General features: G+C 42.9%; 1 protein-coding gene across 8 annotated transcripts in view; it reads left to right on the top strand.

The window, feature by feature from the left end:
* The window catches only part of BRF1 (BRF1, RNA polymerase III transcription initiation factor 90 kDa subunit), a 163,338-nt gene extending 143,895 nt beyond the window's left edge, over positions 1-19,443 (top strand). For all 8 annotated transcript variants that reach the window (XM_421405.8, XM_046941974.1, XM_046941975.1 and 5 more), the window contains 3 exons: positions 10,022-10,073; positions 13,006-13,174; positions 15,246-19,443. In XM_421405.8, coding sequence (XP_421405.2) covers positions 10,022-10,073; positions 13,006-13,174; positions 15,246-15,283 — 259 coding nt within the window. In that variant the 3' untranslated portion in view covers positions 15,284-19,443. The remainder of the gene's footprint in view (positions 1-10,021; positions 10,074-13,005; positions 13,175-15,245) is intronic.
* Positions 19,444-22,072: the final 2,629 nt, after the last annotated feature.

Raw genomic sequence — 22,072 nt, 5'->3', positions numbered from 1 at the left:
AGGGGTCATTACTGGAACAGGTGCTCTTTAACATCTTCATTAATGACATTGACAGTAGGATTGAGTGTACTCTCAGCAAGTTTGCTGATGACACCAAGCTGTGGGGTGCAGTTGAAAAGCCTGAGGGACGGGATGCCATCCAGGAGGACCTAGACAGGCTGAGCAGTGGGCCCAGGTGAACCTCATGAGGTTCAACAAATCCAAGCGCAAACTCTCGCACCTGGGTCAGGGCAGCCCCCCCTACCAATACAAGCTGGGTGATAAAAGGATTGGGCACACCCCTGCCAAAAAAGACCTGGGGGTACTGGTAGATGGGAAGCTGGACTTGAACCAGCAATGCGCCCTCACAGCTCAGAAAGCCAACTGTATCCTGGGCTGCATCAAAAGAAGCATGGCCAGGAGAGCAAAGGTGATCCTGCCCCTCTACTCCGTGCTGGTGAGACCTCGTCTGTAGAGTCCTCAGTACAGGAGAAATGTGGACATGTGCAAGCAAGGACTTACGGTGTGTAGCAATGCTTCTTTTACATTAGTGTCATGTTCATTGGTAAATGCCTGTTTTCCCAGTTATTTGTACCATATTTGTACTTTATTAACCATGCATGCTTACCCCCAGGTTGGAATAAAAGGGTACTGCTTACTTTCTGGACCTTTGCTTTATCAGAATTTGGATCCAAAGCCGTGTGAGACGTGCATGATTTTACAGGGACTTTGACTTGGAGGGAAGTTCTCGTAGCTGAACATCCAATTGGGCTTTTGGTTGTTGTTTTCTTCTTCTTAAATATTTTGGCTTTGAGGTGAGATGTTGAACCATCTTCATTTTAACTTTGGCAAAGGCTGTAAAGAACGACATGTGCGTATTCATAGTGTATGTTTCCATCTCATGGATGGACTGGGTACAGTCTGTTGGTGAAATGGTGCAAGGTCAGCTACATCTGTCAGGTTCCCTGGTCCTTTTGGTGTCAGCACATCCTGGTGAGGTGAGAGCAGGTATCCCACAGCACGCTCGCATGGAGCAGGAATGCTGGACGCAGGCAAACAGATCATCACAGCACAGATGGCAGCCAGGCCTGGATTACCCTACGTAGCAGAGCTGGGAGGAAGAGCTGGCAGACCGGTCCTGCAGGCTTCTTAGGGAGCCCAGTTTGCACAAGACAGAAGGTACGCAAGTGGTAACAAGGCAATCACATGCCAGCCTGACTTCAGCCATCAGCAGAGCATTGCTATGGTTATTAGCTAAGTATTTCCATAATGTGTGTCTGTGCAAGTTATAATTAGAACCAAGCCTGCCCCTTGCTAATTACAAGCTTGCTTAGAAGTATAGTTTATATAAAGCTTTTAAAACATTGTATGGGGAAGATATACATCCACAGGCACAATCGGAATGATGCCTTATTTTCAAACTGAAATGTATAAGCTTTGGTGTCTGTTCCTCCCTCCCTTCACACTTTTATGTTGCATCCTCATCCAAAGGTTTTGCCAGAAATGCTGTCCAAGTTTCACCAACATCAAACCAGTGATTTTTGAGATTTCTTCAAGTGCTTCATTCTCACTACCAAGAGAGTAAGCCAGATGTAAACCAGCTAAGATGTGCTTGAGCTTTGTGTTTGGAGAAGATGAATAAATAATACTTAGATCTCTTGTGAAAAGAAGTTAAGGAGTCTTGAAAGTTTTGTTAAACACTCAGGGCAGGATCTACGTGAATGCTGATCCATCTATGGAGACTTGCTGTGTGTTTGCTTGAATGGTGCTGCACCTGCATGCCTTCAGCTCAGACTCTTAGAATAAAGTGAAGCTGGTGGTGTAGGTACAGAGCGTGTCTGTCGTGATAGTGCTATGGCATCATATCCTTCAGTGTCTGAAGGGGAAGGTGAATCCAGTGGAGCCTGAAGGGCTTCTGCTCTTGGCCTTGGACACCTTTGGTACAAGAGGATGCCCACTTCACCTTCACTGCCCTTTAGGAAGAAAAGTAGAGTGGGCTGCGTACCCCTCATGGGTGGGAAAGGGCAGGAAATTCCTGAAAGAACTGCAGCTAATGAGTCACCTCTGTTTGCTTTTGTCTAGCCATATTTGAATTTTGTATTAGTTTGATTATTCAGGTCAGATCAGATTTAGGTCAGTTGAGATGGATTTTTTCCAAATCCAGTTCCCTTGATTCCTACTGTAAACGCTTACCAGATGACACGATGTGAAGCTGGAACAGACTTGAGCTGCGTGATGACCAAATAAAATCTCAGTGGAAACCACTTCCACGTTCCTAAGATCAGTTTCTCATGTAATAAATTCTGCATCCAAAATCATGTCAAATACTTTCCTGACAACAGTTGTTTTTTTTTCCTAACGGACAAATCCCAGCAGAGCTGTTTATAGGAAGCCTCTCTCTTGTGTTTGCTCTCACTTGCCTGTTTTTTAGACCTACACCGAAGAACAAATAGATGTAAAAATTTCTCAGCGTCCTTGCCAGTGCTGCTAGACCCACCTTGTTTTGTCATGTCTGAAATCTTCCACTACATTTCTTTCATATTCTCCCGTTGGTAAGAGTTATCATAAGAAGTCACCACTAAGGACTTCTCCCTGAAGGGATGATCTGGATTTATTTGCTGATGCTTTCCTTCGCAGACTCTCATTGCTTTGTTCTGCCTGGTCCTCTTCTGGCTGCGAGGGATGGAGACGAGCCATTCAAGTGGGTGCCTTTCTTGTGCTAAGTGCAACACTATGGGCTAAAACTTGCAAAATCTTACAGCAGAGAATACCTGAGAGGGTGAGCATCTAGGAGCGCACATTGGTGTCCTTGGGCTTGGAAGGTGGAGGCCAGGCCACGGCTCAATCAAATGCACTCGCAGGAAAAGCTGCTTTGTTTGGGTTTTTTAGTCTTAATTTTAGTGCTGTGTACTTTTCACCTTTGTTAAAATGGAACTAAAAAACATCCAGAACTTCTCACCAGACCAACCTACAGCTTCTTCTCCTGTTACAGCCTTTCTATTAGTTTCCTGATACGTTGAAGGGAAGTCTTGACACCAGACTTCCTGGAGGAACATATTGGCTCATGTTTTGCAACATGTCAATCTCCTCTGCATTAGATCAGGCAGATAAGACCCATGCCTTCAGTTTTGGGAAGTCCTGATGTACCTAGGTCATGTGAGAAGGGCGTGTGCTTTTCTGTGTCTCTCCTCAGTGACTTCTACAGCCATGTTAAGTTGTCAACTGCCATTTGTCTGCTTGATTAGATGTGTTCCATGCATACCTCAAAATATGTGATGTTTTAAAGCTAGATTTGCTATTTAAATAAGAGGTTTGCCTTAATTGGCTGTTACAAATTACAAGCAAGAGGGAATGATTTATTGCTTATAATTAGAAATGAGTTATGAGAGGGAATGTTGGTAATCATAAAATAAAGCTTGGAATACATTGATTTCCAGATGGCTGGCAGTGAAATTGCTCTTTAATGTAGAATAGACGAGATACAAGGAAAAAAAATCTGTCATCCATCTTTATTCCTCGATGGATCGCTTGTGCTAATCTGTAGATACCTGAATTTGGAAATATTGGTTTTGCTGCATAATCTGGTGAGAGCAACTTAATTTGCACAGCAGTGCATGCTATCAGAGGCGGTGGAAGAGGTGAGTTAGTATTTTGCCTGGTGTTATTTTTGCCCTAGTGGTGTCACCAGGGAAGATCTGCCATCACCTCTGGGTATAACAATCTCGACGGGTTGTTTTCAGAGGCTGCAGGTTACTGAGATGTTTTTCTTTTCATCTTTTGCCTCATTAACTGCTTTCATGAGATTGAGATTGATCAAAACACCTGTCCGAAAGCAAATATTTGTAATCCTCCTTCCTTGAATCTAGCAAAACACATTTGTATCAGAAAGAAAAGCAGCAATGAGAATTCTATAGTATAAGGCTTCTGTTGAGATGCTAATGTTTTTGTTTGACTTTCTTACTTTCATTCCAGTTACGATAGATGCGGGCATGATTTTAAAATGATTTATGTTTGCCTTATCTGCTAATTGTTGGATTTCTGCCATAATAGATGCATTCTGCACTGTTATCATATGTAAGGTCGTGCTACAAGGTAGTTGGACATATCTGGACCGTCACCACATGAGACGTCTCACACCCGTGTTTTAAAAACGACATAGTCATTAGGCTTGCTTAACTGAGACCATCATGATTACTCATTTAACTTCATTAAAATGCTTCATAGCTTCCTTATTTTAAATAGCTTTTCCCAGCAAGGTACAAATCTGTTTCTCTGCCATCATTTTATCCGAAAAAATTTGCACGGTGAAAGGAATAGCGTATTTTCAGCTAATGTTTTCCTGACCTGTGGAGAGATGAGCTCATCAGTATCTTTATTGACAAGGCCAGGAAGAAGGTGTGTCAGCCAGAAATATTAGATCAGTCAGCCCTTCTTGTCCTGGAGCAATTGTAATTTCCCATGGTCTGCAGCAATTTCCTTTAGAATCAGATATGTGCAGAGATTGTTTTGGATCTGCTGCTGTAGTATAATTTCATTTGGTCCCAATAAGGTGGCCTTAGATTTCATTCTTTTCATTTTTGTTGTTGAAAACCTTTTGTTTTAGTGGAAAGAATGGCAAGTCTTACAGCATCTAATTGAGGAATGAGTGCTGCAGCTACGGAGAATATTGCTCACTCTGAGCTGGGTTAGTGAAGACAGCAAATGTTGGCAACCTCTGCCCTTCTCAGGGAGGCGTGAAATGAGTGTGTAGTTCACTGTACATTAGCAAACTTCTGGCTTTTCAAGAGACATTCAGAAGTGCATTGGCGAGTGATGTAGGCGCTTATTTCTTTTCTGATAGGTATTTCCTGTACTGAATGATAGAGGCTCTTATTCTTTTCAACCAGTTTACTCCTGCGAGTTCATACAGCCTAAATACTTCAGCCCGGGTATTTGCTAGAAGAGGCCAACCTCATTAGTGCTGAAGGTGTTCTCAGTGCTGCGCTGTCTGATGCCGCGCTGATGAAAGCGTAACTCCTCTGATCCAGCATTAAAGAGGACTGAGTGGGAATCAAAAGTGGGAACAATTTCTCATTTCATTCTATTTTTTGTTGTCACTTCAGCTTTGCGTTTTTCCACTTGAAATGGCTCTCTCTATGATATTTGATGCACAGAGAGGAGGGTATCTGGTAGGGTTCAGATCTTGCTTGCTACTCCATCAGTCTCAGTGGTACAGCTCCAAAGCAGCATGAACTGAGGTCGCTGCCATGTGGAGATACCCTTCGGTTGGCATCTCTTGTCATTAGCTAAGGTCTCTGCAGCCCTATAGCTAGGAAGAATGATTCAGAGAAACTCCCTGATGCCTTCACATGGATGATGAGCTGGACTGGGCAAAGGTCAGCATGGCTGTCTGAAAGCCAGACAACTCAAGTGCACGTGGTTTCAAGGTGTGAGCATCAGTGATGTTCTGTCGTTCTATAGAGCTCATGTTTTCTATGGGCTCCCTTAGATGTGCCACGGTGCACCCTCACACTGCAGTCCCTATTCTCCAGGCATCAGATGGCCATTGGTCAGTGTCATAACCACCCATGGCCTTGGCCACGTACCTTGGCTTCCTTCCTAGGAGAAGGGAATGGCTCTCGTGAGCACCCAGCTCACAGCTAGCAGTGGGTCTGCAGCTGTATATGCGAACCCCAAAGTGCTCTGGGATTGTTGTCATTATTCCAGTCTGCCTTGCAAAAGAGCCGTGGTCCCTGTCCAGGGAGGTCACTCCTCTCTTGTGCTGAAATGGCAGAACCATGGGTCATCATCTCCTGATGCTGTTTTCTTTCCAACGAGATCATTAAAGCCTCGCAGAGAGGTAATTCCCAGCTTTCCGGTAAGGATAACGTTGACAGTACCTAATTAAAGGGCACTTTTAGCCGGGATAAACATTTATATTAATTTCCTTCTCACACAGATGTCTGGTAAACTGACTTCCTGAGGCAAGACCATCTGGCCTCAGGTGGGAGGGGTATCTCAACCAGCATGAAGAACCTGACCCAACTCCCAGTGGACTGTTTCTAAATGGCTTTTTCTGTCACTGGAGTGGCAGATGTATGAAATACTTGAAGTAGAGTTACACAGGTTTTATACACATTTGCCTTGGAAGACCTGCATAATGGTACCTCAGGCTGGTGGCTCCAGGCTCCACTCCCAGTTGTGTATTCTGGGTTTGTCTGTGTATAAAATTAGTATGTGTGGTAAGCAGCAGTAAGATGTTCCCTACTTGGATGGCCTAACTTAAAATTCAGTAAGAAACACAGCTTTGGGTGAGTTTCCAAATTACTTTCAGGGCTCTGCTGAGGAGATTGTTATGGAATCATAAACCTTTTCAGTGGGCAAACAGCCTGATGCGAGTTACGTGCTTTTATTGCCTCATAGTACTCCTCCTATTTTATGTACTGTGCCGTGTAATCTTTTGTTATTAAATAATAAGCAAAATAAAAACAGTTGTTTGTCACAGCCAGCTTGTTTTCCAGAGAATTTGTTCGCTTTGAAAGTTCAGTCTGTGTGATCTTCAGCCCTGTCAGAAGCTATTATGCTGCATCTTCTTTTAAATCGTTAAGCTGGAGGACAAACCTCGATGTTATCGTGCACATCTCAGCTGAGAGCGGAGCAGATTCGGTGGGGAGCAGCCTCTGATGCCACGTACTGCGCTGCTGGTTGTGTCGGGAACATGTCAACATGATCTGCTTCCAGCACTACGTGTGTTGGCTGACACGAGCGCTGGTAGATCTGTATAATTTCTGAAGCAGTTTGAAATGTGGATATAACACTTAGGGCTGTGTGAAGTCTTTTTTTTTACTTTTTTTTTTTTTTTCCCCTCCTTTGGATGGATCGTATTGCTGTTCAGAAAGTTGCTGGTTTGTTGTTCCCTCCCACTGTACTGTAATACAGTGTGCTGACTGTATCTGATTGCAGAGTTCATAACAGAAGTGCTCCAAACTAGAAATTGTCATTGCTAACGAGCAGCTGCTGGAAGGTTTGGGAAGGCCAGGAACACCACTGCTTTCCAGTCACAGCATTACATTTGAAATAGAGGCTGTTGCTTTAGTGTATTTGGGATCGTACCTTAATGCAGGATGGGGTGCTCGCTTAGGGGTCTTGGTCTTGGACTTTAAAGGACAGGATTTTTCTGCGTCCCTTGAAAGCATATTATAGATTAAAAGTAGGGTGAGATTCTTCACTTCCCTGTTGTTTCAAGCTGCTTGTTTGGTCCGTAATGCTCAGACCTGTCTCAGCCTCAGAAGCAGTCATGCTTTTCCATGAGGACATGCAGCACCCCTCTCCTTCATGCTCTGTACTGCAGCCAGGCAGCAGAAGGAGCCGTATGGGTAGCCATGGCAGCCAGTAATTGATGGCTCCATATGGCCGGTGTGCTGCAGCTGCTCTGGTTTAAGGAGGTCAGGGCATCAGGGCATTTAAGGAACTAACCAAACCCAGGCACCCCTATAAAGCCTTCCTGGATGAGTTTGTACAGTAACAGTAGGCTTTTCCATGGGTGTGAGACCAAAGGGAGAGAAACCAACTTTTTTTCTTAAATCATATTGAAAAGCATTATTTTGGAGGGAAAAGAAGTTTTTCTCTCTTTGGGATGGTGTGTTTAGCTTGTCTCAGTTCTTGCTGTAGCTTGCAGTAGCACGACGCAGAGGGCCCAGGCGAGCCCTGGGCTTTATGGTGCATGAAATGTTGTGCTGAGGGAGAAACCGCATTACCTAAACTGGATGACAGCACTGTGTTTCTAGTAATGAAGTGACGATGTGTGCTTTGTGAGCAATTGGCACGGAGCAGAAATACAGCTTTAATTTCAGAACGGGTGCAGGAGTCACTCGCTGCTGAAAAATGGCATGGAAGGGCTCTCGGATATAGCATTAGTTTGCAGGTAGGCTTTTCATAAGTGTGAATCTTATTATTTTCATTAGGGGACCATTTTAATTAAAGTGAAACTGGAATGTTTACTTTCAGCTTCCTATAGCTTGTGATGGTTTCCTTCACTGTGTGAGCACACGCATAATTTGCTCTAAAAGAAGCGTCAGCAGTTTCTGATTACCTTGTGAGTCTTACTCAACAGCTTGATTTTAATTGGGGGGAGGAAAGATTTCAGGGTGCTCTTAGGGAGGTCTGAAGCCTTTTGGTACCATGAAGCAGTGGGTGCTATCTTTGGTGCAATGTTAATTACAATAATCACTTCTAGTGGTTTAAAATAAAGGTCCTTCACTGCTTACCCCCGTTGGGCTTTCTCTCAGTTATGTCAGTAAAATACAACCTGGATGATAATTAGCATCCCTCAGCTGCTTCACCTTTTGGCCCCGCTGCATTTGTGTTTTTGTGTTTGACCAGGGTGGCTTTTGGAAAGCACAGATTGACAGGTAGCCTTGAATTTTGGGAAAGCTGTACGATTCAAGCTAGGTAAAGAAAGGAGACGGTCAGACACTCGGGGTGAAGCTCGCCCGTGCCTTCACATGCACTCTCTCTACGCCCAGAAGTCTGCCAGGAATTGTAAGCGCTAGATAATTTATGTGGGTCAGGAGTATCTCTTTCTTGAAGAGTTTGATCATCATAAGATATGACAAGAGGTGTCTGTCGCACAAGAATGTGTTCTGGATCGTGCAGCGGTGCAGCTCCCGAAGCACTCCTGTGCTGTCTTTTCATCTGTATCTGCTGCAAGGAGTCACCTTGGAGTCCTTTGGTTGCTGAAATGCCTTTCGGGGCTTGCGAAGCGTTCCAGAGATGACCGTTTTTGGAGCTCAGCCAGTGCCTTGTATTTTAATATTGTCTTCTTCATCACAGATAATGATCTGAAGTCCGCCCCGCTCGTCCCTCTGGGGTTATGTTTCCTCCTGCTGATTATTTGAAATAAATAAATAAGGAGGAAAACAACCCAGTATCTGTGTGTTAACAGGAAGGAATGACTAATAGAAAAGGGAGAGGAAAGATACTGCTTATCATAAAAGGCTACATCTCTGGAAACATAAATTGGTATTCATTAAGTTGTTTGCGTAGACTTAGTTATAAGACATACTTGGGGAGCTGTTGGAGCCGTGTTTCAGTCGAAAACAAGTCATGCTTTTCATGGCTGGATGTATCTAGATGAGGAGGAGAGACCAGAAAGCAGCAATAAGTGATGGATTGAGAACAGCCTTCGTGGCAGTAAGGAGACAACAGACTGTGAAATGCTTTTCAGAAAAGAAAGATACTTAATGTTCAGCTGTAGTGTAATACTGATCCATCTTTTCTCCTCGGATATGCAGGTCTTCTTTGATGCAATTAAAAAAAAAAAGCTTATGTTCAGTTTCTGTCACTTCTTATTCCAGGTATGCAGGGTCCCCTTGTTTTTGCTGATGATTTCTGTAACTAGAGTTTAACGTTCAATCTGATAATCACAGAATCCTGTGTATGGAGTCTAATTGGTATCTTGCATATGTCATCAAATGAAGGGAAGTAGTTGGAGAGCAGTGCTGGGTAATTCAGAAGGTGGCTCAGTTTTGCCATGTCTGCATTGTTCCAAAATATCCATTGTTTTTCCCCAAAGTGTCACCTGCTGCTCTGTGCCCACCCGCATTCCTTCCTGGCAGGCAGCCTGCAGGTGCAGCTTTTGCTGTGCTTGGAAGTGCTGCTGCTGCACCTCGGGACAGCAGCAGAGGGATGAGGCATTGCTGTGAGGGCTGCTTGCTTCTTCTCTTCCTCACTGCTTCCTTCAGTCTTTTCATTTCTGTAATACGTGATCAAAACATCCCTTTCGTGGACTTTCAGGATGAGGTGTTGCTGTTGTCCTTGTTGACTGGCTTTTTTCTCCGTGATCCTGAACTGGGGCAGGTGCTTAGAAGGGAATGTGTGTACTAATTATTGTATGGTATGTGACTGTCTGCTGTTAGCTTTGCTTTGTGTCTTTAAAAAAGTAAGTGCACAGCAGAATACTAGCAAAGTGCTTTCATTTTTTGCATAGTGAATACTGTGCATCAAGCTCTTCTGTATATGGTATAACTTTTCTGATGTTCACCATTACTTTCTTTTTTTCCAGATTAAGACCCTTGATTTCTACACAGCTGGCTAAAAAGGCTGCCACTGAGGAGGTATGTAAAGCCCAGCTCTTCATAGAGTCATTAAGGTTGGAAAAGACCACTAAGATCACCCAGTCCGACCCCAGCCCACCCCCACCATGCCCACTGCCCACGTCCCTCAGTGCCACATCCCCATGGTTCTTGAACACCTTCAGGGATGGTGACTCCACCACCTCCCTGGGCAGCTGTGCCACTGTATCACAACTCCTTCTGAGAAGCAATTTTTCCTATTATCCAACCTGAACCTCCCCTGAACCGCTTCAGTTAGTCTGGAAATTCTTACAAGCTTTTCTCAGCCTGGCTCGGTCTATATAGTAAATATGGGCAAAAGAAATGAGACTCATATCTCAGTGGTCAGTCAGAGCAGGAGCTGGTTACTGCAAGCAGTGCAACACTGAAGTTGTCTGTCTTCTCACCAAGGTTTGCCATTAGTTACCCATCAGTAACTTTAGTAACCCCTCATAACCCCTAGTTCAATAGGAAAAAAAGAGAAGATTCCCTGCAAGCATCTAAAAGGGTATATATTGAACAAGTAGTAGGAGAGGCAGACCTTGTGCCTATTTCATCACTTGGACCATGCCCACAGAGACGGGGGATGATAGTAAGTGCTACTTCTGTGGAGCTGGTGGTGACACAAGGGAAGGGTTGAGGTTCTGGGGTCTGCCTAAGGAGGACAGTGAAGAAGCATGAAGTGACAGCTTACCCACTATAACTTGGCTTACTCTTTTTGTTTGTTTCGTTTGCTCTGGAAATAATTATATTTCCATTGAAAAGTTAGAGCTAGTAAGTGGTCACCATGAGAAACCCTCCCAGGGTGGCTTTGTGCATGTGAATGTTTTGCTGAAAGGGTCATGGCTGTTATCAATCATAGCAATAACAGCTTTCCTTTGTTATTATATTTACACTGTACAAAGTAAACACACGCATTTTGCAGATGATAAAAGAACTGTGTGACCATTCTGTTCCTAATATACCAAAGGAATTTGTCATTCCTTTCTTTTTTCCCCATGTATGTGTGACACTGATGCCCTTTTGAAAGGATGCTGGCCAACTCTGATAGCCTGATGTGCTTTCACAATGCCTGTGCGTATGTAAAGTTGCATGGCAAACTGAAGTCCAGGTTGTCTGGAAGTGAGTCCAGGAAGTTCTATTTAAAGGTGTTGTTTGACTGCTTTATTTTTAAAACGACTAAAACCCACTGATTTTCAGAAGCAGTTTGATATCCTGCCTAGGGAAATACATTTTCACTTCTTATGTTATGCTCATTAGAAAACCCTGCACATTTTTAGAAATACAGCAATCTGGAAGTGGACATGATAATTAGAAGAAGGTCACATTTTAATTAGCATGGTGCAATTTTAAGAAATAATGACTCAATTGTAGCTCTTTTATATTCACTCACTTTTTCAGAGCAGATGGAAACTTTAAGCATAAAAATTGATACACATTATGATTCATGTCAAATGGTTGGGTCTGTTTCTTCTTATACCTGAAATGTAGGTGGACTCAACTTCATCGGTCTAGAGGCAAAAAACAATGGTAGGAAATACAAAATAAACTGGAGGGAAGTTCCTTTAACTTATATGATTAATTTGAGCATTAGAAATAATGAAAACTTGTCTTTGGGTGATCCAAATACCTAAATATTTTCTACTAAAATTAATGGGTGCCTTGTGGCCTATTAATGAGCTATTGAAGCAAACCTATAGATGGCTGTAAATATCTCAGACAGATTCTTGGTTGACTGGCATGGTATGTGACAATTTTAGGAGCAGCTTTGATGTTTGAATAATTAGACCATTAGCTTTCTGACAGGGGGACTTTTTGTTGTGGTGTACCTCTCATGTGCTTGGGATTAAAAAGATTCTGGGAGTTTCTGTATCACGAGCAAATACATTAACAAATAAATAATTACAGTGCTGTGACAGACCTTACTGCCAACAGGACTGGAGGAGACGCAGCAGTACATGGTTGTGTGATGTGATTTAAAGCCTGGAGCACTGCAGGGCTTTTCGTGTGGTAGGGATGAGGGAAGCTGTATTGGGGCAGGGCACATTGCTGCAGGAGATGGATTTGGTGCCTACCCCATTCCTGAAGTGGAAACAGCGTTACCTGCACCTCCACATTCACTGCTGTCTGCTTGCTGTGTGCTGCTGTTGCTCTCTCTCCCAGTGTCCTGCCTGACCTTGGAGCATCTGATTAGGTGCAGATGCTGGAATGGGTCCATCAGTGACCAATTCCCAAATTAGAGCTTGGAGGTCGTTATTCTGATGTATTTCATAGGAAATGGTACAGATGCTGTTGTGTGTTATCAACTTAGTGCTCTACCGTAGCATTAAGTGCTGTCTAAAGAGTGCCATTTGTTCCACAGCTCATTGTGCTTCCAAATAAATCCAACCAGAGCTGTCAAACCTAATAGTCTTTCTTTTTTTTTCTGATTTGAAGGGTACATTTTTACCATCATTGAAGTGCCAATAACATTGTTACTGTGTAATAGGCTTGATGTGAGTCAAGCACAATGAGGAAAAGGTTGTGAGCTTTCCCGCAGGGCTCTGTTGAGGAGCCCTCAGGCCCAAATTTCTCTGTGCCTTCCTGTCAGGGGAAAGTTCTTTACCAAGAGAGTGGTGAGGTGCTGGAAGGGCTGCCCAGAGAGGTTGTGGATGCCCCGTCCCCGAAGGTGTTCAAGGTTGGATGGGGCCCTGGGCAGCCTGGTCTAGTATTAGATACAGAGGTTGGTGGCCCTGCACGCAGCAGGGAGGTTGGAGCTTCATGATCCTTGAGGTCCCTCCCAACCCAAGCCATTCTATGATTCGAACTTGCATGTTCTCTGGAATGGCTACACCTCCAGCACTTGATGTGGGATTCCAGCTCGCCTCTTGCTAAGCATTACGTAGGAATATTGAATAAAAAGGACTGTCCTACTGCTCTATCTTCTGTTTTGCAGGTGACCTTTCCAAATGCACCAGCAGAAGCCTCTAACATAGAAAAGCCAGCAACTGTGCTAGTGGAGAGTGGCCCAGTAGCTTATAACCTTGATGAAGAGGTGGAAGAGGAAGAAGCAGAAGAAGAAGATGATCACTGCATGAGTGCACTGCAGTTAATGGGAGGAAACGGTAAGTTGGGATGTTGTCTGCATTACAGCCTTTTATTTCTCTGGTGCTGTCAGGTTTGTTGGTGCAGAGTTTAGGACAGACAGGGTTCTTGTACTTGTCTCAGCCCTTTGGCAGCTCATCCCAAGCTGAGCTCGTTCTTGTGAGAGATTGGAGTCACCTTTGTCAAAAATGGGACTTTCTTAGGGACTCCTCCAGAGAAAAGTTCACATCTCGATCTTTAGGCTAAGAAGGTTTCTCAAGAGGAAACTGATGTTGGGCCTTCTTTGGAATTATATTTATTAATGTGAATCTGAGGAAGTAAGGAGTCAGTAACCCCTCTATTAGAAGAGTTTGGGGCTCGTTGCCTCTCAGTGGTGCACGAGCCCTCTAGACTTGTCTGTCCAGCTCAAGGCAATCATCACGGCCCATTTCTGGGATAGGTGTTAGGAGGAAGGAGTTCTCCAAATTCAGAAATGACATCGATAGTGTGTGGTGTGCTGTATGGCATGCGGATGTGTGCTGATTTCTTTGGGTTACCCGACAAGGCCACTCACTTAATTGGATTTCTCTGCTGACAGGAAAGGGCAGTATCCTCTCTGTTGTGTTCTTCCTAGCTGGACACATCCATGTTTACCTTTTATTAAAAACTTCCCCTTAGAAGTTAAGCCTTGAAAATATATGAAAATATTTTTGAAATGAGGGCAGCTAATTATGGGTTTTGAAAAAACGAGATGAGAACAAGGTTCCTCCTGAAATGTTACTTACTGCTAAAGTCTTTCCAGAACTATTAATTTACCTTTCATGGACAGTATATATACATATATATATATATATATATATAATATAGTTCACGTAAAAGCATGTGTTGCTTTTAAATTGATTTCTGCACTTCAAAATAATTGCTGAACCTTAGGAAAAAAACAGTTTGTTGCCTGCATTTATTATTAGAATAACGTTCCCAAGAAAAGACACCCATGTGGGGGAGGGTGGGTCCATGTTTATTAATAAATCCCCAGCAAAAATAGAATAAAGGTCACGGAGCTATTTTTTATTTGTAAATGTTGCTATTTAAAAACCATTCTGAGAACATTCCACTGCTCCCTGTCTGGTTTGGACAACAGCTGAAAAATCAGAGTTTAAAAAAATAAAACAAAAAGGAAAGGACTGTTCCCAGAATTCAAATGCAGGTGTGCGGAGCTGTTTAGCAGAACAAATAACTCCTTTCTAACTGCTTTCTTTATGGATTTTAGACCTGTCTGCCTGGAATAACTGCAGGAATTACAGATGCTGAACGTCAGCCATTCTAGACGAATTATTATAGATTACACTTTATTTCTGCTTCAGAGCATTTGCTTGACTTCGGATGAAATGTTGCAGTATATTAAATTTGGAATATAAAGGTTAATATCACAGAATGCTCGTATGTAATCGTTATCTTTAGGTTTGACTTTGCAACAGAAAATGTCTTTCTCACTTCATTCAGGAAGGACACAGAAGAGAAATTAGTGCATTAGAAACACACAAACGTGCCTCCTAATGCACAGAACACACAGACTTTACAGTCAGCATCATTTTAGGAAACAGAACTAGATTGAAAAAATGGACAAAATTTCAAGTTGTGCCTCTAGGAGTAAGTAGGTGTGGGAGTTCTGAGTCAGATGTATGGGGCACACTGCATGACTCCTCTGTCATCGACAGAAACCCATCCCTGGAGGCTTTCAAGGTGAGGCTGGTTCAGGCCCTGGGCTGTCGTGTCCCTGTTCATTGCAGGGGAGTTGGACCAGGGGACCTTTAAAGTCCCTTCCAACCATAAGGATTCTGTGATTCTATGTAATGACATCCCAGTGGCAAGTGAGGAGAAATATTTATACACATCTATTTACAAATAATTTTATTATGTGGAGGAAGAATGGAAGAACTTTTTCATCAATCTGAAGGAAATATGTGATGTTTTACATGCTTTTTTTATGGCAGAATTTATCATCTAGATGGACAGCAAGAAAACAACCTGAAACTCGCAGTACTTCTCTTGAATGTTCCTCCTACCTGGAATATTTACATTTTTATGTATCTTTGTCTTTATGTGTTTCAGATTATGGCTGCGATATGGACGACGACGACGGCTATTAGTTCCATTTACTTCTAAAGGACATGGACTATTTCTTGTTCCCAGAAAAACTGCAATCTTCAAACTGTATGAATGGTGAAAGAAGCAGTCTATGGTCAGCAAATGTTATCAAACAATCCTTACTTCTGTAAAGTGAATTTTAGCTTTGCATCGGCTCTGGTCGGTTTACATTGACCCATAACCCAGCAATAATGTTTGGGTTTGTACTTGAATTATTTTTATTTTGGTGGATTGTGGTTTGAGAATGAAATTATTGGGAGTCATGTTTTCAGACAACAAAAGAAAGAGACAAAATAGACAATGTAAAAAGAGTTATATGACTCTGCTTAGTGCACGTTGTTGAAAGGGAGCATATAGAAGGACAGATAGAAGGATGGATAAAAATGAGAAGCTCACCATCTGATTGAGTACACCAGGATTAATTGTCTTAAATACTACAGCCAACAGAAAACATTTCCAACCTTTACTGTCATTCTATGCAATCTTCCATACCCAAGCCTGTCATAAATTGACAACAAGTTATGTATTGTACCTGTTTCTCTGAAATGGAGTAAATACTTACTGATATTAATCAATTCATAGATGTCCTAAAAGTTGTCTCAGTAGAAGGTAATGTTGGCAATGAGGAAGTGACTTACGCTGTAAGTCAGATACTTATGTGTAAGGAAGGAGAAACCCTGGGTGAGACAAGAATTGGAGAGAGAAAGCAGGAGACATTGCTGGTGTCACGTACCTTTGGAGTCACTGGGGACAGCCAGGAGGTGTTGTGGCTGGTGTTGCTGCAGGGGAGTGACTCCAGCCATCTCTACAGAGCTGCTCCCATCCAACTGAGTTGGAGTGCAGGTCTGCTCCCAGGGCTGCCTGGCTTTAAAACCAGTTGAAAGCAAAAGAAAGCTGAGCTTTTTAATAAATAAGCTAGCATCTGCTTTGGCTGAATTTAATTTTATGTAATGTATTTAACTTTCTGTGGGTAAATTAAAGGTCACCATGCAGCAGCCTGAATTTCATGGCTCAAATCCTACCCTTGAACAGTCTCTGCTACATGAATAATGCTGGAGCTTCAGCTGTATGTGCCCCAAAATGTCAACAGACAGGTCCTTGTCACCCAGATCAGCAATCCATGTGGTGTGGTGGGACAGTGGATCAGGAGCAGATCTACAGTGCTGGATCCCACCCTGCTGCCTCTGTCCTGCCTTTCACTGACACTGCAGGGGCTCCAAGGCTCCCAGCCCAGTGTGGGATGCACTATGGTCTTGATGGCTGCAGCTGCAGGACCTAGGGTGCTTTCATCTCTCTCCATTATCTTTGACAATCACGAATGCTGTAGTATTGCAGACTTCTCTTATATCAGGGAAAGATGGATGTTTATCTTACCAGTATGGTTTCTGTTAAGCTGGCCTTCCTGGTTAGCTTATCCTTCCTATCCTTTCTGGGATTTTCAAGCACCATTTTAAAACACCACTCATTAAAGCACCAGCAATTCTGCTGCCACGGAGGGTGGGTAGTGTCAGGAGAAGAAGCTGCCTTGGGAAGGGACAGACACCAGAGAGAGGAAGGGACCGATGGTTCTCGTATACCTGTGGTCACTGCCAACAAGGGAAAGGACCATATGGCCTTCCGTACTTCTTCTGTCCCTTTCAGTAGCTTGCATAAAGGGGATCATGTAAATAGGGCCAGAATGAGTGCATTTTTTAGGCACAGAGTTGATTTTGTTTGGCTGGTAAATGTAATGTGTTGAGTAGGTTTTACCTGCTAGATATTTTAAGTCCCAAATAGGAGTATTTCTCAGTGATCTCTCTTAACAGTAGAGCTTGGTTAAAAAGTACAATAATTAGTAAAAAGGTATTGTGAGGCTAATGGGAAGAAAAGCTCTTCTGAACCAGGTATCAGATATTGGTTTGCAGCACATTGAAGAGATTCCTTATAATTGTTGGGGAGCGGCTGGTGCTTTCACCAAACAGCCATAGCATTTTTTTTTCAGATACTTTATAAGTACTGCACAAAAAAGTTAATGGAGGAGATAAACCTTTCTACCTCTCTTTTATCTATACCATAATTCAAAATCGTGCTATAAGCTGACAATAAAAATAAAAAAGTACTTTGTTTTATCAAAGTTCATGGTCTGCGAGTCTTTGAGACAGCTGAGTTTGAGCACTGGAGTTTGAATTAATCTGCCCATAGCACTATTACAAGTACCCGTGCTCGCAGTGTATTCTCAAAGCTGGGTTTTATTCCAAGGTACACATTATTCTCTATGCAGGAAATAAACACGCATAAATAAACATGTGTCTGACTCATGTAGGTTGAGAACGCTTCTCAAATGCATAATGTTGGTTCTTAAAGAAACGGCTGAGTTCCGCATTGCTGAGGGTCTTTCCTGCAGTTTTCTGTGTTGATTTCCATGGGTTTGTTAGCCCTACAGAATACTAAACCTGCTGCCAATGTAGTGACATTACATGCGAGAGCTGAGAGTCCACTTGAACAACTCTTGTTAGCAGAGTTTAATGTCGGTAGTGCGTTGCGTTTCTGAGAACATTGTCTCCTGCACTGGGAGCAGTGTATGCTTTTCCATGTCAGACAGGGAAATACTTGCAGGTTTTGAAAGCTCTCATGAGATTTGATTAGAGAAGGCTATCGCATAGTCTGCTAGAAGGGCAGTTAGAGATCAAAAAAGGACCTGCAAACCCATAGCATCTCAGTATTGCTGGTGAAGCTAATGGCATGGTTTCTGCACAGGAGTCCTAAAGGCAGAGCCATGGTATTGCTCTGAGCATGGCAGGCGTCTTAAACTATAGTGGTTATCATAGAGTCATAGAATCATAGAATGGCCTGGGTTGAAAAGGACCACAGTGATCATCGAGTTCCAACCCCCTGCTGTGTGCAGGGTCTCCAACCACCAGACCAGGCTGCCCAGCGCCACATCCAGCCTGGCCTTGAATGCCTCCAAGGATGGGGCATCCACAACCTCCTTGGACAACCTGTTCCAGTGCATCACCACCCTGTGTGTGAACAACTGCCTCCTAATATCCAACCTAAACCTCCCGTCTCAGTTTAAAACCGTTCCCCCTTGTCCTATCACTATCCAGCCTCGTAAACAGCCATTCCCCCTCCTCTTTATATGCTCCCTTCAAGTATTGGAAGGCCACAATGAGGTCTCCCTGTAGCCTTCTCTTTTCCAAGCTAAACAAGCCCAGCTCCCTCAAACTTTGCTCATAATATATTATATTATGTATATTTTTAATTTATTGGTGACTTACCGGGATTTTTATAATGTTCATTCCTTCTTGATTTAACTAAGCTCAGGAAATGTAAACAGATTAGAACATGCTAGTTTCTGTTTTTATAGCTAGTCATTAAAATGTAAAAAGATCAACACTGCATTAACTCTGTTTACTACTGTTGATGTATCTGGACTATTTTGTTGTATGTAAGTGAGCCTTTATTCTCTTGGAGTCATTTGGACCTTGCTTTTTTCAGGATTCTGATTATAACGAAGATAGACTATAGGGCTTCAACATCTGTTATCCTTAGGTCTTCTTCCTTGAACTCACACAAGCTGTAGATGATAGGTTTTCTTGCATAAAGCATGTCTCTTGCTGCAAGTCACTTTGCTTGACGGGCAGAATTCTCCAGCTGTTGCATCCAGCTTGTCTGCCATGCAGCCTTTTAACAATCTTTTTATTGTGGGGATAAAAAAAGGAAGAAATAAGGAAAATAATAGGATTCTTCACTGGGGTGAGTGTATTTTCAGTGTCTTCATCATCCATGACATTTCTTTAAGACCGCTGTGTTCAGTTCAGCAGCTCAGAAATGATGCCAGACAGACAGCCTTGTTTTGAGGGTTAAACATATTGCTCTAAAAAGTCCTTGCCATCCTGATGGCTCGTTTGTATTCCTTGGGTTGCATTGAAACTCTCATCGCAGATGTGTGTACACTTAATGTAGAGTTTTGCTTAATAAACGTTCTGTTTCTTCCTTTCGTGTTGAATCCTTGCATTTGGTTCAGGTAGTGCCAGGGAAGCGAAACCTGTTTGATGTAAGCACATGTACCTTCCTTACACAACCACAAATTCAGTCATGTTAAGCTTTTTTTTTTTTCTTTTTTTTTTTTAACTGTAATATATTTGCTGTAAATAAAAAGTAAAACCCTTGGCAGAACCCATCTTCTGTGGTGCTCTTCTGCTAATTTCTGGTTCTTCTGTCTTTGTTCTTGTGAATGTTTTTTTTTGATTTGTTGACAGTGGAAGAAATACTTCTAACTCAGAGCTTTCTTCTGTCTCTGAAAGTGAAGATAAGTCCCATCAGGTAAGTGTTTCTTACAAGAAATTGTTCTGCTGGTAAATGTAGATACTTTCCGTAAACTGCATTACGTTAATGAGGTTTTAGCACCAAGCTATATAATTAACTGACTGTGGAAGCACTATGTAGTATATAGTAGAGCAGTTACCAGTAGTTTTGATATAGGGATGTTTTGATTTAGGGATGTGGTTTAGTGAGCATGATGGGGATGGTTTGATGGTTGACTCTATGATCTTAGTGGTCTCTTCCAACCTGACGGGGCATGGTGGGATGGTTGAACTGGATGATCCTAGTGGTCTTTTCCAACCTTTATGATTCTATATGATGTTGAATGCGCCTCATTCCAGCATCTTACTGCATTCCCTTAATCTCTTCTAGGTGCAGTCTTGCTCTCTTTGACATCAGGATGTTTTTATTTGTAGTTTCTTTACAGCTGTTCCAGTCCTTTCCAATGGTGGTTGGGAATTTTTCCAGTGATGTCCATCATTGGTGCTCTCTCCATCATAATATCTAAATTGCAGTGAAGTACTGTTTGGCTCAGCCTCATATTTACTGCCTTTCCCAAGCTGTGCACTTTATTCGCTTTGTCCTGTAATTTTTTGTCTTTCCTACCACATCAGGCTGTCATAGCCAAAACCATTCTGTCCTCCCAACTGCCTTCATCAAATACGCCTCCTTTAAGGGTCTGAAAAATAATGTTAACAAAGCTGGAATATTACAAAGATTTATATTAGCTTCGTTTGTCACCAGCAGATCATAACGTCCTTGTGTTTGGGTTCACGTATTGTAACAGAAGAGGTGCCGTCATTTCCTACTCCAGGCACACATGTGAGAAGAGTTGTAGGATGTTATCCCATGTTTTTTTGCCCTGGTGCCTGGCTGTGGTCTTGGTGAGTGGTGTTATTTTAGTGAGAGTGGAGAAGCACTGAGAAACGAGGCAGGAGGAATACTTACAGCCCAACAAATTTACTCGATGAGTTTCTTCATCTTCATTGTTTTATTCTTTTGGGACCGTTGTGCATTTTCATGGCAATGAGGGAGGCAGATACATTTCATAGAAATGCAAAATGAAAATCCCATCCCATCCTGCCACGTGACTCACAGCAAAGGATTTAATGACTTCTTGTCTGAATCTTGTGTTTGTTGTTGTATGGGCTGGCAGTAAGTGGCATTGCAGTAGACACCGGGACGGCGGGCATTTTATTGTCTGTCTCCACTGCAAAATTGCAGGAAGGATGCTTTCTTATTGCTCTCAGTGCTCCTAGTGAGGTTTCTCAATTCTTCAAAACTAGAAAAGTACTGCAAATTAGAGGAATCTGAACAAAGCAGTGAAAAGAAACTGCACCCACACCGCTCTTATCAAGTGATTTTCAGTGCTCTTCTGTGAGAATGGTAAAATCTATTTGTGCAGGGAGACTAAAAGGTAGAGAAGTTGCATCTTGGGTGGTGGGGCCGGCAGGTCTTCAGCTCCTGTCCTCTGCTCCGATGTTGTCTCCCGCCAGTCAGAAGCGCTGCTCCTGGTTGTGGCTATGTACCCTTCTGCAGGTCAGGATTTTAGAGCAATCATCGTAAGCAGAAGTCTTGTGTGAAGAGCGTGAGCCCTGCCCTAAGCAGGTGTCTGTTGGTAGTGAGGGGTCTTAAGTTCCCCAAAATGCAAAAGATTCATAAAACCAGAGGGACGTGTGGACATATCCGTGATAGATCTGCACAGTCACTGTAAATTGGTTCCTGTGACTTTGCATCAGGCAATAAGCTTTGCTGCTTTACATCAGCTGAGGATCTGTGCCATTAATAACAGTCCCAAGGGTGCTAACAGCAGGAGGGGCAGGGAGAAAAGCGCTCCGGGGTAAGTAGTGGTGTGACATGAAGTCTGTTGCCCAAAGCCAGTTCTTGCTCTGTTTGTCAAGCCCATCAGTCTGCCTTTCCTCATTAACCAGCAGAGTGGAGTTACCTGTTCTGGTGATGTTAAAATAAATGAGAAAATGGAACTTCAGTGGCGATACAGCTGTAGCATGCAGCACATAATGCATTCCTCTTCAGCTTCTCTATGGCGATGGCTGCAGCTGTCAAAACTTTCCCTCTCTAGGTGGTAATAGACTACTCTGACACATATCTGTAATTGAATAATGATTCTTCAGAGCAGCGTTGTGTCTGGGAAACAGGCGAGATCCGTGTATCTGCTTTGATTCCTCCCTGTTCGCTGAGAGCTCGCCAAAGGAGAGTCTATACAAACACACCAGCACAATTCAAATAAGATTCATGGGTTGACACGGGGTAAAATACAGCTAAAGCAAATGGTTTCAAAACTCCACTCACTGTTTCCAAGCAAACTCTTACATGGGGCCACTGGGAAATTGTTTGATACGGCTGCACGCTGCATTAAATCAGAAGGACCTACCGTAAGCTCCGAGGTCTCCAGCAGCAAGGCAGTGCAATGTGAATCATTGTATTTTCTTTTCCGGACTATCCAGCACCAAGAGAAAGAGTCTGAG

Source organism: Gallus gallus, chromosome 5, assembly GCF_016699485.2.
Source record: "Gallus gallus isolate bGalGal1 chromosome 5, bGalGal1.mat.broiler.GRCg7b, whole genome shotgun sequence".
Classification (NCBI taxonomy): Eukaryota; Metazoa; Chordata; class Aves; order Galliformes; family Phasianidae; genus Gallus; species Gallus gallus.
This window is presented reverse-complemented; position numbering and strand designations above follow the sequence as displayed.